This window comes from Sinocyclocheilus rhinocerous, unplaced genomic scaffold (assembly GCF_001515625.1).
Source record: "Sinocyclocheilus rhinocerous isolate Xijiao unplaced genomic scaffold, SAMN03320098_v1.1 scaffold85, whole genome shotgun sequence".
Taxonomy (NCBI): Eukaryota; Metazoa; Chordata; class Actinopteri; order Cypriniformes; family Cyprinidae; genus Sinocyclocheilus; species Sinocyclocheilus rhinocerous.
This window is the reverse complement of record NW_015649998.1, coordinates 856,709-875,749: the sequence shown is the minus strand read 5'-3', so window position 1 is coordinate 875,749 and position 19,041 is coordinate 856,709. Positions and strand designations below refer to the sequence as shown.

At 37.5% G+C, this 19,041-nt stretch overlaps 2 protein-coding genes across 2 annotated transcripts in view; both read right to left on the bottom strand.

The window, feature by feature from the left end:
• Positions 1-1,076: 1,076 nt before the first annotated feature.
• On the bottom strand, positions 1,077-3,577 carry LOC107711074 (uncharacterized). The gene is made up of 2 exons (XM_016515992.1): positions 3,480-3,577; positions 1,077-2,386 (listed from the first exon to the last, which is right to left on the bottom strand). The coding sequence occupies exon 2, from the start codon at positions 2,368-2,370 to the stop codon at positions 1,153-1,155; it is 1,218 nt and encodes a 405-aa protein (XP_016371478.1). The 5' UTR covers positions 2,371-2,386; positions 3,480-3,577; the 3' UTR covers positions 1,077-1,152.
• Positions 3,578-14,792: 11,215 nt separating this feature from the next.
• The window catches only part of LOC107711070 (glycoprotein-N-acetylgalactosamine 3-beta-galactosyltransferase 1-B-like), a 13,324-nt gene continuing 9,075 nt past the window's right edge, over positions 14,793-19,041 (bottom strand). The window contains exon 4 of the mRNA XM_016515987.1: positions 14,793-18,079. Coding sequence (XP_016371473.1) covers positions 17,822-18,079 — 258 coding nt within the window. The 3' untranslated portion in view covers positions 14,793-17,821. The remainder of the gene's footprint in view (positions 18,080-19,041) is intronic.

The window sequence follows — 19,041 nt, the reverse complement described above, 5'->3', positions numbered from 1 at the left end:
ATTAGGGTTGGAGCTAAACTCTGCAGGACACCGGCCCTCCAGGACAGAGTTTGGACAGCCCTGGTTTAAATGGATAGTTCACCAAAAAATGAAAATTCTGTCATTAATTACTCACCCTCATGTCGTTTCAAACCCGTAAGTCCTTCGTTCATCTTCGGAACACAAATTAAGATATTTTTGATGGAATCTGAAAGGTGTCTGACCCTGCATAGACAGCAACACAACTGAAATGTTCCCAAGTCCAGAAACGTAGCAAGGAGATCTGTAAAATAATCCATGTGGCATCAGGGGTTCATCCGCAATTATACGAAGCTACGAGAATACTTTTTGTGCGCAAAAGAAAAAAAATTATGACTTTATTCAAACGTCTCCTCCGCATCACCCTGGTGCCATTTTGGAGAATATCCGCTGGACGTAAACAGTGTATGCTATTCTGTGTCGGCTGCGTCACACGGATACATTTTTTACGTTGTTTACGCTTTGATTTGAACGAAAACAACGTATCCGTGTGACGCAGCTGACACAGATCATGGGAATTACATTGCTGTCTATGGGAGGGTCAGAGAGGTCTCAGAATTCATCAAAAATATCTTAATTTGTGTTCCGAAGATGAACGGAGGTCTTACGGGTTTAGAACGACATGAGGGTGAGTAATTAATGACAGAATTTTCATTTTTGGGCGAACTAACCCTTTAAAATAGGATATATATGAATACCAGACTTTAAGAAATATGCTCAAACTCAGGCATTATTTACATAATGACAAGAAAATTAAGCATGATGCATAAAAAGGGTGTCTTCTGAAACATTAATGATACATTATATCATATTATAATAGTATAATATATAAAAATAAAAATATTATACAGATTTCTATTACCTAACAGTATGGAATGTTGAATGGGGGGGGAAAAAAGAATGCTCATGTTTGGGCTGTTATTATTTCCCACCAAAAAATAATGTCACTTCCTGCTAATGTCATTAAATACCTTTTGGATATTAAGGTATTTATGACTGAACATATTTATTATGACTGAACATATAGAAATAGAGCGTTCTAAACATCATTTACTACAGGTGGAAAAATCCTTGAGGCCATGGAGCAATGCAGCTGTTGTTCTTGAATCTCCTCATCGGTTTCTCCTTGGTCTTTTACTGGACAGCGAGAGTTCCATCCTCCCAGCTGTTCTGGTTCATTACCAGGTCATCTTCCTCTTTCATGCTGTTCAGCAGATATTTAATCCCTGCCTTCACACCCGTTTTTAAACCAGCCCCCAACGCATAACCGGCAACCCCCGCGGTTCCCCCTGTTACGGCCATGAGGGCGTCTGTGCCCAGATCCACAGTGCTGAAGATGGCTCTCTCTTTTGCAGTGTCATAGCAGCTAACCGAAGCATAGTAAACGGCTGTTCCCAGATTATACAGCGTGGAGACTGCTGGAATCCACTCCACTACTGTATACACTCGCTCCTCTTTTTCATTTACACAGTGATGTTGAGGGATCCCGTTTCTGCGCCAACGGACAGACCCCACCTTGCAATTCTGAATCCAGCTCTCAAAGTTAGATGAAGGCACTACGTGGCTTCCAGGCCTCAAGATAACATGGAAATATCCAGAATCGCCATCCTGGGTCACACCTGCACATTGGAATCCCAAGCTTCCACAAACCTGCTGTGCTTCTTCAAGACACAATGGCTTGCTCTGTTCTGCGGCCTGCCCGAGAAACCGAGTGGCTTTCACTCTCACCCATCCATTGCAATTCCCACTAGGCCCAACTTTACCCTTATCTTCTTTCTCACCCACCTCAGCTAGCTGATTAATGTTAAATATTACAGCCTGTAGGTGGCGTTGAGACTCAGAGTTCAGCATAGAAGGAGATGAAGGGGTTTGGAATACACTGTGATGGACCATGTGTGCTGAATCTCTCTCTTTACCTCTCTTGATCAGCTCCAGAATGTCCTGTAAAAATTCATGTGTATCATTTTGCCCCAACACCACATAGAGTTGCATTACCAGTGCTTGGGCTTCAAACAAACATCCTGCTGACACCAGCACGGGCACCATTGCCAACCCTAATAGCTCCTGAGAGAAACCCTTTCCACTCCAGCCTCCATTAGAGAGCTCTGCACAGCTTACATTGCTTTGGAGATCCAGCTGACCTTGTAGAGAGGCTGAGAGGTTTGAGACCAACTGATGGGCGGCAGCAAGATCATCTTCAACAACTTGTGATTCTACTTGCTCTGTTTGAGGCATTGAAGTGACTGAAGGCCTCGGGTTGCTTTGAGGGAGTGGAGCTCTGCCAAATACTACATCAGACATTAAGAGGTGGATGAGAAGTAACCATCTGAGTTTTGAATTCCTTTTAGTCATGTTGAACTGTGGAGACCTGCAACATCAAGCAAATCATGGTTTCAGTGTTGAATGTTTTGAAGGAATTGCCCACCCTAAAATGAACACTTTGTCATCATTTACTCTTCTGTTTTATTTTTTTCTTCTGTGGAGCACAAAAGAAGATATTTTGAAGAATGTTGGTAACCAAACAGTTTTGGGTCCTATTGACTTGTATTTTTGTCCATACAATGGAAATCAATGGCAACTGAAACCGTTTGGATACCAACATTCTTAAAAATACATTTTGTGTTCCACGAAAAAAAGAAAGTCATGCAGGTTTGGAACAACATGAGGGTGAGTAAATGATGTTTCATTTTCATTTTTGTGTAGACTGTTACTTTAAGTTACGTTTGTGCATGCAGTGTCCATGAAGCTGTTTATGTATATACTGTATCTGCACAAATATCTGCAGCTGTAGCTACACCACAGGGGTGAGAACATGAGATATGTGTATTTGTGTGCTTGTTTTTTTCAAAGTGGAACTGGACAAAAAGAAGGAAGGAAGGAAGATAGGAAAAAAGGGGATGAGCACTTTTTTTTGTAAGACTCCTCACTCTAAAAGACTCTCCTGCTTTTCTACATACACTTCTTCTCTAAACATACCCATATATTTAACATAAAATTCAAGTTATTGAAATAAAATAAGTAAAACGTCAACTTTGCTTCTCATTTATTTATTCATTTACTTGTATTTTATTTTATAATTTTATCTAAAATAATTTTGTGTTTATTTCCATATTTAAATGGAAAAAATATATGTGGTTTTTGACTTTTGGACCCTACTGTATTGTATTTTCAAATGTATTTGCAAATGTATAATCCAATTCTGATTTACTGTATGAATGTTATTAAATAGTTTCAAATTAAATATTAATTAAATAAAACAAAAAAACTTCCATCATAAGGTTCTATAATATAATTTTTAAATAGTTTTTTCAAATTAAAAAATTCTCAGCTTCTCAAGCATGCAGTCTGTCAGTTTTTTAAATCTAAATTACAGAGGAAATTATATCTCAACTCATTTGCATGTTACACTTGCTTTGAAATGATTGATCTTCAGATTAATATGAGAGTAATAAGGCTCTTACCTTCTAACAATCCCGATAGTACCTCTCTGTTAGAATCCAGCCTTCACAAAAACATATACATCTCCCTCTCTCTCGTTTTGCCCCCTTCTCTCTCACTGGCCCCATTGCCCAGTGATGAATGCGACATCACGTGGATAGGATCAATGTGTTCTATGGGCGTTTTGTTTATTTACCCTCATGTCCCCTCTCTTCCTCTCATTCTCTCTCTGCTTTCTCTCTTGAAGACTATGGAGGGGTGCAGGGGCTTTGTGTTTGACCCAGATAAATTGCAGAATACTCGTTTCATGCCTGGGAAGACTGTGTGAGAGTGTGCATGTGTGAGAGAGAGCAGGCTTGTGCACCCGTGCGTACATTTTTAGTGAAGTGATTATAAAAAGATGGAGGACTTCATGTTTTGCTTACAGGTCATTACCCTCACACAAAGATCCACTTGGTTCAGTCAAGTTAAACATTACTCTTCTGCTCAGACCACATATTTGAATCAATATACAACATCCAACATCTGACAGGCATATTGCGCAATCTAAATCCGATTTTAATTAATTCTGGTGACTAGTGGTGAGTCTGATTATTGCAATGATTAGTCAATCATACTTAAAAAAAAAAAAAGAAAGTATACATCAGTTTTCTGTTGGCTGTTTAATTCATGTACATATCTATCTATTTTATGAATCAGCTAAACAATCTATTTATTTATTTATTCCAAATTATGTGGCATTGGACTTTGGACCCTGCTATTTTATATTGCCAACAGAGGGCGTTGCATCATTTCACACATAATCATTTCTCCATCATTTCCTAAAGAGACCTTTGATTGTAATAGCATGTAAGTAAACCATGGCTGTGGGAACTAGGGGTGCTAAGGGTGCTGCAGCAGCCCCAGCCGCAGGGCCGGGTCTGAGATTATCCTTGTGCCCCTCGATCATCCCCAATTTCTGTGATTTCTGTGATAGTTTTGTGATTAATTATTTATTAAACTGTCCAGAAATATAGCCTAAAGCTTTCTTGGGTTTCTTGGGTGCCTCGCGGCGCGCGTCCCTACTTCTCCCCCTCACACTGACAGCATTTCATGTGAAATGTTCACGCAATATTACCGTAATTTTACATTCCGACTTGTAAAAACCATTCACGTCCTCGTCCTTTTTATGAGCCATTTTACGAAGCTTGCTCGCTTCTCAAGACGGCCACCGTCAATCACAATAAGCACAGCTCTTTAATTGCACTCTAGTCTCTGGTCAAACGTGCTCAAACCACTGTAGCCTAATGTAATCTATTAACTACACACATCATAACGTTTTAGGCAAGTACCATATTATGACATAAAATATTTTAATTAGACTGAATTTGTATTTAACCTGATCACGATTAATAAAAAGACATTTTAAGTTTAATTATAACGCCGCATGTCTACATTATTCAAACAACGAACAAATTATACAGCGAGCAAAGAACATTTACATTATCAAAGAATATCACTGAATTCAGTCTAGCGTGAGTGAAAGCTCTCTAAAAAAGTACAAGTTGTAATCAGTGATGTTGTATGCAGTGTATTAGGGCTGCACGATTCTTGCTAAAATGTGAATCACGATTTTTCACTTCAATTTATCGCAATCTCACGATTCCGTGAACTGCAAACAATATCTTATTTACATCATGTCTTTGTGTGGCATTTAGCATTCAGTGAATTCTGACAGTGTCACCCTGACCCTGTATCCGCCGGTTTCGCCTTCCAAATATTTTTGGTTACCTCCGTTGAGACGGTGGTCGAGAAGTTCAGGGAGGCAAAGGTGCGCTCAGCCGCCTTCAGTCCTTCATTTCACAATGGTCCAGGTCTAAACCCGAACAGCATAGGGGTCCTGGTCCGTCTCGGTCTGAGGATCAGAGACGGCCACAGAAGGCTAGTGTCGCGGCTCGCGCTCCTCCCCCGCCTGCGGGTAGGGGTAGAAGGAATCGCGGGTCAAAGGGAGGTAGGCAAGACCTAGGGATGTGATCCAGACAAGGCATCAGCGCTTTCGTCCGGATCAGAGTGATACTTGAGTATCTACTCGTTTCCTTCGGGGGTCTTACATCTGCCCTTAGCTCCTAATTCCCCTATAACCACCAGCACTCCACCTGACCGAGGTTAGGTAGGAATTTTCCTGCATTACCATCTCCTATGCTGGACCTATATGTTTGGTTGGTTCTATGGCTTCATAGTGACCACCTTGCTGATGGTCTGGACTAGAGGCTTCTTTGAGTCACCTCTTGAACGGGGCTCCGGCGCGGGAACCATGGTGGGTGAGTATGATCCATTCTATATATATATATGTATATATATGTATTTCATGTGCTGGTGGTTATGTGTGTATAATCCTTCGGTGAGATTTCTTTGCAGCGTTTTCCGGGACCTGTGTGTTTCTGTCCTTTCTAAGGTAGGTCCTCTGTGAGCACCCCTTTGCTGGATTCAGAAACCAGGTGCTCGACTGGCAGTGTTACCTCACTCGTCGATATTGTGTCCAGCCGGTATGATAGCCCTGGTTCCGGCTTCATGCTTCCTGGACCATGCGGCCAGGTCAGAGGCTTCTGCGGGAGCCTTCTCGATCATTTGGCACCCGGCATGACACTGCAAAAAATTCCTGGATGTCCGGGCTCCAGGATATCCCCTCTTGCTGAGGCATCGAGCGGGAAGTATAGGTGGCATTTGCGAGAACCTTCTTGTGTAATGCTGTCTCAGGCAGTGCTCCCCTCGCCTTAGAGGGTCGTATTTGAGCTTGCCTCTCCCGTTTGGCCCAGTACCTCCGGGTACCACTGGCGATGTTCTAAAGCCCCCCCTTCCTATTCTTAGTGCTTGAGATTGAATACCACTTACTTTCTTCAACATAGATACTGATGCCGAACTATATACTATGCTGCCATAATCAATCATAGGTCTAATCATTGCACAATATACTCCTTTCAATGCCTGTCGGGTTGCACCACAAGGCACCATCATCCGCATATAAAGATTTACCAAATCCTTGTCCAGTCATTGAAAATATGTCATTTATCATTACGTTAAATAAAACTGGGCTACACACACTTCCTTGTGGGGTCCCATTATCTGTTGAGTAAGTCCTAGAATAACTTGTTCCGACCCTTACTTGTATGGTCCTATTAATCAAAAAATCCATAATCCAATTGTACATTTTTCCTTTTATTCCCATCTTGTCTAATTTAACTAAAAGTCCCTCTTTCCACAGCATATTATAGGCTTTTTCCACAACAAAAAACACACCTACCAACACCTCCTTATTCACTATTGCCTTTCTAATGTCAGATTCTAGACATATTATTGAATCCATTGTATTACGCCCTTTTCTAAAGCCACTCTGATATGAAGATATTAGATTTTTCTTTTCTATTATATAATTTAATCGGCTAATTATCATTCTCTCCATCACTTTGCATAAATTAGATGTTAAAGAAATTGGTCTATAATTTGATGCTTTTGAGTGATCCTTTCCAGGCTTTCCAATTGGAATTATCACTCCGTGTTTCCAAGAGTGCCTCTGCATATGTTAATCCTTCCGTTATCTTAACATTTTGAACTTTGACCGCATTTTTCCTGATCTGACAACCTCCATACCCCGCACTGTGTTCTCCCCCGCAGTTGCAGCATTTAGGTTTCTCACCTTCCTCACACTTTCCGTATTCATGATCCCCCCCACATTTAGCACAGCGTTGCTTCCCTCTGCATACTGTAGCCACATGTCCATATTTTTGACACTTAAAACACCTTAGCGGGGGTGGAATGTAAGGTCGAACTACATAGCTCATAAATCCTAAAAACACTCTTTCCGGCAATTTTTCTTCATCAAAATGAACCATTACAGAAAGACTGTCCATCCTCTCCTTGTCTCGGGTATATTTCAGCCTCCTCGCATCTATCACTTTTGCTCCTGAAATGCTTTTCTTAATCGTATCTATTGATACATTCGTTGGTATTCCAGTAATAACTCCTCTCATCCATTTCTTTTCTCCCATAACTTGACTAGTAACCTTTTGCCCTAAAATAGTCTTAATCCCTAGAGCAGCCTTTTGTTGTTTACTGTCTTTGCAGAAAATGATCATTTTTCCATCTCGCAACATCTTAGCACTTTCAATATTTCCTACCATTTCCTTCAGTGACTTAGTCAATTTCAAGGGATTCAAACTACTTGCTTCTTCGGACATAAACTTCACCAATACCTTAAACTCAAATAAAGAAAAGAGGATTAAAAAATAATAAAAAATAAATAAATAAATAAAAACACTAAAACAAGTATTAATCACAGTACATGAAAGATCTCATCATATCTCTTCAAAAAAGAAATACATTTTTTGTTATTAATTACTCTTAGTGATTTAATTAAATGTTCTACTTCACATAAGAAATCTATAAAAGTAGGTATTTTCTTAAGAAACCTTTGTTTGTTACCATGTTTTCCTCCATTGAATGTTATCTATTTTAGAACCCCAAAAATATTTCCCTTTGGGAGAAATTGAGTTTCGAGATTGAGAAAGTTGACGAATAAATGAATTATTACATTCTTTACTTAAAAGTGAAACACCTCCCAGAATTATTTGTAATGATATTCCAATGAGTGACTCATGGGTGAGGGAAGCTTTCATCAGACATATTAATCGTCCAAAAAAGCCGTTCGTTGTAGTTCTTGAAAAGGGATTTTTAAAAAATTAAAAAAGTGAAAAAGCATAATAGGACCCCTTTAATATTAGCATTTTGTCAAAAATCCCCCACCATAGCTCCGCCCTGCAACATCAAGCCCCGCCCCCCTTACTTTTTTCAAGTAACTAGTAAAGTAACGCATTACTTTTTAATTTACAAGAAAATATCTGAGTTACTTTTTCAAATAAGTAACGCCAGTTACTTTTTTTCCCATTTATTGATTGAAAGCTCTCCTGTCCCCTTGTTGAGAGAAATCGGGAGTAAGATGTTACTTTAGTTCTAGAATAAATGTGAACATGCATTAATTCATCCCACTCACTCACAAAAAAAAAAATCAGATTTAGTTTTCCTCAAAATTAATAAAAACAGTTAAAAGCAACTCAGAATATGACTCAAAGCTGCAATAATTAAATATGTTAAATAATACAAATATCCTTTATGTATTTAATCCCATTTTATTAACCAATTTGCTGCTGACCTTCGGTGATCCAATTCAGCCATACTAATAAGCAAAAATTACACAAGATAAACTAACATTTCTTCTTCTTTTTTTATTGCTGAAGAGTGTTGAACTTTCTTCTTCTGTGTATACTGTACAGACGTGAATTTACATTTCCTTCAGCCTGAGGCTTTTGGTGTGAAAGGGCTTTTACATTTGCCAAAAATAGAAATTTTTATATTAAAAGCAAAAAAGCAAGCCCAGCCCAGATTTAAAAAAGTAACGCAAAAGTAACGTAACGCATTACTTTCAATACAAAGTAACTAAGTAACGTAATTAGTTACTTTTTTAGGAAGTAACGCAATATTGTAATGCATTACTTTTAAAAGTAACTTTCCCCAACACAAAGTGTGCCAAGAACATATCCCCCACACCATTACACCACCATCACCAGCCTGAACCTTTGATACAAGGCAGGATGGATATGTGCTTTCATGTTGTTTACGCCAAATTCTGACTCTATTTGAATGTCGCAGCAGAAATTGAGACTCATCAAACCAGGCAACCTTTTTCCAATCTTCTATTTTTCCAGTTTTGGTGAGCCAGTGTGAACTGTAGCCTTGTTTTCAGGAGTGACACTTTGTGGTCTTCTGCTGCTTTAGCCCATCTGCTTCAAGGTTCAATGTGTTGTGCGTTCAGAGACGCTCTTATGAAATACTGAGACCAGCTCACAGTTGTCTGATTACATGGGGCCTAATAAATTTCGCTAATGGCTCCAGCGTCAATGCCATCATTTCTCACTTAAGTGAGAAACACTGAAACGGGTGGGAGGAGTGAGGTACAAGCAGAAATATGCAGAAGTGCGATTCTCATTTTCACATGTCAACTTATTGGCCCAAAACACAAAGGGATTCTTACACTTGAGTCACATGTGACACACATGCAGTGATTACACACACACACAGCACCATATCAAGTGTTAATAAACCCTTAAGAGGGAACTCATCATACAGTATCACCAATTAAGGGGGCTTTGGGTGATTTTTGTGTGTGTTCATGTGTGAGAACATAAGTCAAATATCTCCCCAGTTTACATGTCATTATGGATGCCACAGAGTAGTAAAATGTGTTAGATAGGACTCGATGCAATCTTATTTAGTCATAATTGGATATAATTGGATGGTTATAATTGGATTACACAAAATTACCTGGAGTAGCCTCAGGATGGGGCATGCATAGGGTAATGCATTACTACTAAATCAATGAGCAAATCTCTCTCACATACATTCATATTCATATTCACACACATAATCTTGTGTAAGTATACTGTGTCAGAGGCAGGGAGAATATATTTTATTTTATTTTATTTACTTGTTTTGTTTTGAACTGTCCCCTAAATCAGTCCAGCCTTAAAAATGTGGTATAACGCATCCAGCAGCAATATGGCAGTGTTAAATTCTTTGGTTTAGTTTATGCTGAAAACTGAAAAATTCAAGTTATCTCTCACTTCTGCTCATTGTCATGCCATATGTATGTTTGATGGAAAGTGATGCATCATCTTTGCAAAGTTTTCAGTAACTGAGGTCACTTTAGGTTATGCTTATGAAGATACAAAGTCTGATAAATGCTCTGTACTTTCAATGATCACTGACCATGAGACAGACAATCAAAGTTTCTTTTTAAAACATGGACAGAGGAAGCATTCAATCACTATTTTCTCCTTGATCTAAAGACTCAAAGGTGTGTTTGGGTGAGAGCGTGTAGGTGGGCGAGGGTTGAACGGAAGCAACCTTTGAATGCTGAATTTCATTGACACAAAATGCAAACAAATAAAATATACTAAAAATAAGTGTACTATTATATGCCACATTTGGATATAGTAATTAATATAAGAAAGAAAGATGATGGTGATGACGATAGTGAAGGGTTTTTTCAACTGGCAGAACAAAGTCTGAACAATGAACATGCATTGAACTTCTTTGCATTCAGTCGTTCATTGTAATCTGAACACATTATGTGAATCGATATTTGGTGACTGAATGAGACCAGAAATACAGTAAAAATTCAAGGAAATTAGGCTATAAGAAAGAAAATGAGAGTGATTCTGTGTGTGTGTGTGTGTGTGTGTGTGTGTTTGTGTGTGAGTTGATTTGCGTAAGCAAAAGATGGTAGGTGTCATTCACCATTGAGAAGCACTGACTGGACTAGTGAGTGTGGGTGTACTTCCGAACAAGCAACACTTTCTTACAAATGCAGGAACAAATCAGTCTTATGGGAACGCATGCTTCTTACTTCCACTGACAAGACTATCGTAAATAATCACTTGTTTTGATGGTATGGAAATGTTCAGAACTGAAGGAATCATTTGTTCTCAATGCAAACAACCGGACTTAATCACTTCAAAGTCCTGTTTTCCAGCTCCACATCCCTTGTATACAGCAAATCCGGCTTCATGAGGAATGTAGTGCGTCGGTGTATCATTAAGAGCTTTCCTGTTTGCTGAGGAATCAAAAGAGAGAAGTAAGAATAATTTGAAAAAAACTAATTGGCTTCAGTGGTTCAGGGCTTCTCTATGCAAATGAATTTAGTAGAATTTCATACCCTATAAAACATGGAGGCCAATAAAATCTAATGTTAAAAGGCAATAAATGAAGAAAGAAAGAAAGAAAGAAAGAAAAAGAATTCATCTAGGGGGCTAGTTGTCACACCAGGAAGAAACTCTCATTCCTGTTGTCATGGTGAGTATTTTCATTAATTTTTTTCTCCCCCAAGCCCCCCCCCCTTTTTTTGTTAACACACCAACAAATTCACTACTGAACTGTTTGGAACGGAGGCGTCTGATGGCAAATGTCAATCTTGATTTCATCTCGGTCTCACAGGTAGGAAAATTAGAGATATACAGCAATCATCACACAGAAACAGACTAAAGAGGTCAAGAGGTCAAATGTATTTTTCGTACAAAATGTATATATTTTAAAGAATATTTCTTCCAGTTTCAGAGAGCTTTAAATCTAAGCCTTGCTTTAAAGCCATAAGCATCAATCAGGCTCATACAGATCTTAATCAAGGCAGCACCTTTTCTATAACTCACCGACAGCTTTGTCCTAATCAAGGACATATCTGTAATGAGATGGAGTAAATGGAATGACCAGTATAGATGACTCATAATCCCACTGAATAATAAGAGTTGAACCCTCTGTCAAACACAAGTCTTTCTGAATAAAAAAATCTTCTAAAACTCACACACCCTCTATTTCCCAGAACACAATGCAAATAACCTTGTCCATTTGCCAACTTATGATTCTGTATATAATGAACTGTAAAGCCTATACTCTACACATTTTCTCATTAATCACTGCTTCACAAATCTTACAGAAATAATAAACCACAGGTCAATCTGCATAGACAATACTGGACTGAATTTTACGTGAAGGTGTGAGTTTAGTAGTAATATAACTGACCGCACAAATACGTCAAGGCTCTGAGTGTTAATGACTTTGCGTCACTAGAATATGTTAGCATCATTATTTGGTTCGTATTGGAGAGCCAGCTTGCCCGAGCTTGTGTGAGCGGAGCGCGCGAACGCACGCTACAAATAAAGGAACGCGCGCACCTGCGAGTCTTTACAGCTCTGGAAAGACAGAACTGAACATCATCCTCCTGAACTCCCGCTCATCTCAGTGTATTTAAAAGGTATTATTACTTCTTTGATCAAATTATTCTAGCTTTATAAGGAAGAATTGTTTGGTTTGGATTTTCTAAATAAAGTTTGGCGCAGGTGTGGATCTGAGGATGTCCTGCGGTTGGTTGCTCGTGCTGTTCTCTCATGTGCTGCTGATGTTCGCGTGTCCTCGACCCTCGCGCTGTGCGCTCGACTATCCGTCGTTCACGGTAAGTACACGTTAAACGACACTTTAAAAAGGATAACATTGGTTTGTTAGACGGACTTGCTCTATGAGATGAAAAGGTGCGCGATGTGCCTAAGAATCTAATAGGGCTAGTTGTCACACTGAATAAAAGTGAATAGCCTACTTAAAAGCATTCTAAATAACGGGGGGGGGAATCTATCTAACTATTTACATATATACTATGAATATATATAATTACCTTCCACAATAGCATAATATATGCTAGTGTATTTTGATTGTGGGGTCACTTGTTTACTCAACAGGTAGCCTATTGCAAAAATCTAAATTTTAGTTTGGAGGACAAAATTAATAGAGAATATTTAAGTAGGCTAATATAGATGTTTATTATTGTAGTATGTTTTTTTTTTCATTTAATATTCGGTTAGGCTATATGTATACCGGAAATATGACCACTTAAAAATTCAACCGATACGGAGAGAATGTATGGAGATGGCTAGAATGAATCATAATGATATTAAAACCTTAATGGCTCTATTAATGTGATATCTGACTGTTAAATATGAGCTCAAACAGAGGTTCAGTCATGAGTGTCCACGCTGGCAAACTACACACATACAGGTTTTTACACACACACATTGCCACAAAAAACAAATCTACCACTCACTGCTTTATTGTATTATTTTATTGTATCGTAAAATCAGTTCTTCAAAGCAGTTCCCTGATCTTTTTTTTTTCCAGTTGTTTTTATAACTTTAATGATCATCACAGTCCAGAGTCTTCATGTTACCGAGTCATTCACATTAGTGGGTCAGACTTTCATTTGCGATCCTGTTTGTGTTTTCTGTACAGGACAACAGCGACCCCCAGTCTGAGCGCTATGAGAAACGATATAATGATATAGATTATGACAGTTTTATTGGCCTGATGGGCAGGAGGAGCGCAGGTGAGACACAGGGAAACTAAATCATATGAATGATGAAATTTGCACACAAAAAAATGCACAATATTAGGACATCATTTTCTCACCTTCATGTTGTTGTTTCACAGAAAAATATCATCATTAAGGTTTAAAACAACTTGAGGATGAGTAAATGACAGAACTGAGAGCTATATTCCTTCAAGGTCAATGGTATTTTATGTTGGATTTATTATTCATTTTTATTTCACAGGAACGAATCGTGACACAAATTCACCATTTAGACGTAAGTTCCAGTTTTCTTCATTAACATACACCTATTATTAATTAAAGTAACATCAGAGCTTGATGAGATTTTTCTCTTTGGTCTTTTGCAGCTAATATGAATGATATCTTTGTTGGATTGTTAGGACGGAGAAACAATGTGTCTGGTAAGTCTGTGACAGGACATGTAAACGGTGGTCAATATTTGTCAATCTAAAGAGTAAATAGGAAATAAGAAAGTGCAATAATTTGAGGTTAATTTATTATTTATTGTCTATATTTATGTCACCATGCGCAAGCATGCCTATATACCACGCTTTAGCGTTTGAAATTTGCACAGTGCAGAATGAGTGACATACAGAACACTGCAGCGAATACACTGACCTCTACTGGCCACTATATAGAATTGTAGTAAATGAGCATCTAAAAAATACCAAGCCTTATAGTATTTGTTTTGACTACCAGCTATTCCTGCTTGGAGAGGACAGAGAAGAGGCAACATTTTCTTAAAGGACAGAAGGCAGAGGTGAGCATTTGTAAGTTTACCTTGAGTTCAAATGAACGGTCACATTAAAGTCAGAGTTGATGAATTGCTGATGATCAACATAAGTCATTTTTATCAGAGGTTTCTACATAACTTTATTGATTTTATTGCATTGTTGTTGTTTTTCATGAAGGTTTTGCTGTGGTGTATGAAGCCTAACTTCTTCAGTCCAGAACTCATCCACCATGCAATTCTGCCATTCTGAAGAAAAAGTCTTTGTACTATAACTAAGCTGTACGAGTTTCAGTTTATTGTCAGTGCGGTCATTGTAGTATATTTCATCTCTTTTATGTAGGATAAAAATTCTTACATTTACGCTATTAAGATGTCTGAGTACAGAATGCACCAGACTCAAATCAGACAAAGGATGTGTTGATAGATTTACTTAGTTTTCAAGAATGACGACAATCCTGGGATGAAAAGACAGATGTAAAAAAAAAAAAAAAAAAAAAAAAAGACAGATGTAGGAAGACCGAAGAATACATAAGATACACTGTAAATTTTCTTGCTCATACCTTATTAATTTTATGCTTATTTAAAGTGCTGCAAAAATACTATTTTATTTATTTATTCATAGAAGAGGCCACATAAAAACAGTTTAATGTAAAATAAGTCTTTATTTAATATGCTGGTTATTATTCCTCATTGAATTATTCTTGTCACACATTTGCCTCACACACTCTTTTTTATAAATAAAAGATTGCTGTGGAAGTACTGTACAGGATTCCCTTTGTACATAAAAGACCCTACCAAAAGAGAATAAGAAAGGAACACATATACCTTTGGATTAAAGACAAGGGCATGAAACGCATGAATTCAGATATGCATTGCTGGTTTTGATGTTCGCACTATGAATGGTTCTGCTTCATTTCTGACAAGTTGGGTTCCCTCTTCATTATATAATCCAATACACATCTCCCAGAGTGCAGAAGCAAATTTCTATGGGCCTTCTTAGTCAACGCAATTTGGCAAAACACTTTGCTCAATCAATGCAACGTCTCCAAAGAAAACTACTCATCTTAAGATTTGCATGTCTTTCTCTCTGTTGAGGATCTGAAATATGCAAACTTAAGTCAACTTACAAAGTAAACTCTGTAAAGGGAACGTTTACAAAGGAATTTTAGCCAGAGCTTTTCTAAGGAAGATCATCAGCATACTAGGAAAGTATGAGCACGTTCAAACATTTCATGGCTAACTTCTCTTTGAAATAATGGAAATTGACCCCCCAAAAAACAACTATTAGATCATACTTAAAGTGGATGGCGCAAACTCAAGAGTGCTTTTCCTCTTTGAATCAACAGACTAGTACAGAATACTGCAAACATTTCCATTACTCTGGCAATTCTCACAGAGATTTCCCTATAGCTTAATTCACACCATGTATTACTGAATACTCATTGATAAGTAAAGCAATCATGTTTAGTCAAAACCATAATCATTCCATTAACAATTTCAAGATGTACACAGAATTTGATTAGCAACTAAAATGAGGATAATTTTACCAATAACATAAACTGTATATCTGTATGTATTTGTATTTGCTCATTTGAGTCACTTCAAAATCATTCAGTTCTATGACAAAAGCAAAAGTGACTTTGTGCTTGGAGTGGTCAAAGGACAAAAGTGGTTGGTATTAAAATAAACTCACTTCCAGTTCAAAATAAAAGAAACTTTGAATTCCTTCATAATTGTGGTGTCAAACTATATAGCGCACAGTCAAAATATCTGCAAGTGCAAGAGTTTGAGCACTGCTGCCTCTGATTTAACTCTCAGCTTTATCTCAAATCCTATCATACTGGAATTAAAAAAAAAAAAAGTGAATTTGAATGACACACATTTAGTGTGCATCATTTTAAAAGGGTCCTTTCAGAAAACGTACCAAAACCAGCACATTTAAAGGGACAGTTCAACCAAAAACGAACACTGTTATTTACTCAGCCTCATGTTTTTCAACACACATGCTGAAGAATGTTTTGTTTATATAATAGGGTCCAATCATGAAAAAAAAGAATACATATATCTTTATCTGTTTCTCAAAAGAAATATAATCAGGTTTGGAATGACATGAGGGTGAGTAAATGATAACAGAGTTTTCATTTTTGAATGCACTATCCCTTTAAGTACAGCAAATACACACAAATAATTGAGTAATTGAGACATAAAGCACACACCACAAGAAACTGAATCAATTTCACCACCCTGGACAAGCGGCTATATCAACTTCAAAATCAACACGTCTAATCTCACGCACAGACTGCTGTAGGAGTTACAACACTGGCAGTGTAAACCGAAGCAAAACCTGACATTCAATTCCAGATAAACAAAAACCTCCACAGTCACACTGCAAACAATTAAATAAAGCATTATGTGGTCAGTTCCAATAACTCACAAGCTGCATTACTTCACAGCGTGTTACACTACACCATTCATCTAGAAGACCACAATTCCCATTAGCATGGAGAAAAAAACCGTGTATACTTACACGGTCTTATCTACCTTGCTACCTTTACTTCTTTCCCAGGCACTCATGAACTATTGGGCCAGCCAACAGAATCTTACTAATCCGTATTCTTGAAACTTTCCTAATGGGGTAGTTCACCCAAAAATGAAAATTTTGTCATCATTTACTCATACTCATGTTGTTCCAAACCTGTATGAACTTTCTTCTGCTGAACACAAAGGAAGATATTTTGAAGAACAAAACAATTGCTGGTAGTCAGTGACCACAATAGTATTTTTTTCCATACTATACAAGTAAATGGCTACCAGAAACAGTTTGGTTACCTACATTCTTCGCAATATCTTCTCATAGAGGCTCGTACAGATTTGGAGCAACTTTGGGAAGAGTAAATGATGACAATTTTCATTTTTGGGTGAACTATCCCTTTAACTTTCAGAGAAGGGTAATAGCTGTTTTGGTGTCAGTTGAAGGACTACATCCTGGTTAATTTTTATTTTGATGTAATCTTAGTCAAAGTAAATTGTGCACGTTCAACTTTGGCAAAGGTATTGTAGACTGTGTAGAGAAAACACATCTATAAGCTGCTGTTTAAATATTGCCTAAACTCAATACAAACGTGGTCCAGGGACATATGGAAATGCATGATTTTTCTGGATCAGAGCAGAGGCACTAATTCAAGGGAATGAGCAAATGAAAGTAAAATCAGTGCCCCTTTTTCTTATGGCATTGCTGTTAAATCATACATTTTATGATGTGTGTTTATGATGACAGTGCAGAGCAAACTCATATTTTTATACAAAGAAATACAAATTAGAAATGAATGCAAAGTATAACGAATGCAGAGGCAACCTTGCTTCTGGCCCCAAAATATTACCCAATGTTATTATACTATTAAGGCAGGGTCCTACACACAAGTCTAAACCTTCATTTCATACAATTCCGCACTGTCATATTTAAACATTCGCATACAATTGCATTATTAAGAGGAGCACACTCCCAACTGTACCACTTCATTAAATCACGCAAACATGTCATGCACACATTTCTGTGGCACAATATAGAATATATTTTAAGACATTATCCAAGAAACAAAGCCATCCCAAAAACAGTTCTTTTGGAAGAAGATTTTAAATGTTACTTGTAAAAATTCCTACGCAAAAATCTGCTATAACTTTTCATTATGCTCGAGGGATTTCTTTTCTCCTTCCTGTTCTTCTGCCCCCAGCTTTTCCTCTATGTCTCCGATTTCCACTTTGTCTGGGGCTGGAGCATTTAAGTCTTGTATGACACTGGGCTCAGGGGGCTGATAGCGGTATTTGTAGCCAAAGGCACGCAAGTGGTAAGTGTAGTATTCCAGCAGGTACATGTGTGATGCATCCACATAGTGGAAAGAAACAGCCAGGTCTGAGCAACACTGTGGGCCCTGAGAAAAACAGAGAGAAAGAATATATTATATTATTATATATAACCTGTAACTGTGTACTCGCCATGTTGTTCCAAACCCACGTCTTGCTTTTCATTTTAATAAAATACTGATAGCTCGTTTTTTAGGCAGTTCTAATGAAAGTGGACTGCATCTTTTAATATTAATAAAAAGCACCATAAAGTTATAATAAAAAATATTATATAGACTGATTATAATACATCAAATCACACTGATTTGGTTCTGGCTCAAGGATACAGTTGCAGCAGTTACTGGAAGATTTTTAGTGAAAAATGACTTGCATATTTTTTGCTTTTGTTAATTGTATAATAAATAAAAAGAAAAACAAATAGATCGAATATTTATAGATAGAATATAGAAGATTAGAAAAGCTAGTGTTAGTGTTTTTTTTAAGAAAACAAGCAGTAAATGAATAGAGTGCAAGTCTAAAAGGGACAAGTTTTTTTTTTTTAAGAATATAATTTAAGTTCCTGACTTCAACTTGGCATATAAATCACCATTCAAATCAATAACTTTTATGGTGCTTTTGCATTCTTTTGAAGCAAGAAATGTTGGTCCCCATTCAGTGTAAAAGAATGGAAAAGAGCCCATATTATGCAAACACTTTTGTGTTCAATTAAAACACGACTATCAGAAACATCTAATGAGTTTGGTGACGGTCAGTATGAGTAAACTATGACATTTTTCCCCCCTTTGTGTTCCAAGCAAAATAAATAAATAAATAAAACAAAAGTATCAAAACAAGTATTAAAGGGGTCCTATTATGCTTTTTCACTTTTTTAAATTTTAGTCAGTGTGTAGTGTGTATGTTTGGGCATAAAAAAGATCTAGAAAGTTACAAATCTCAAAGTCCACTCCAAAGGGAGATATTTCGTTTTTAAAAAAAATCCCTTTTCAAGAACTACAATGAATGGCTCGTTTGGACTACAGCGTTTGTTTTC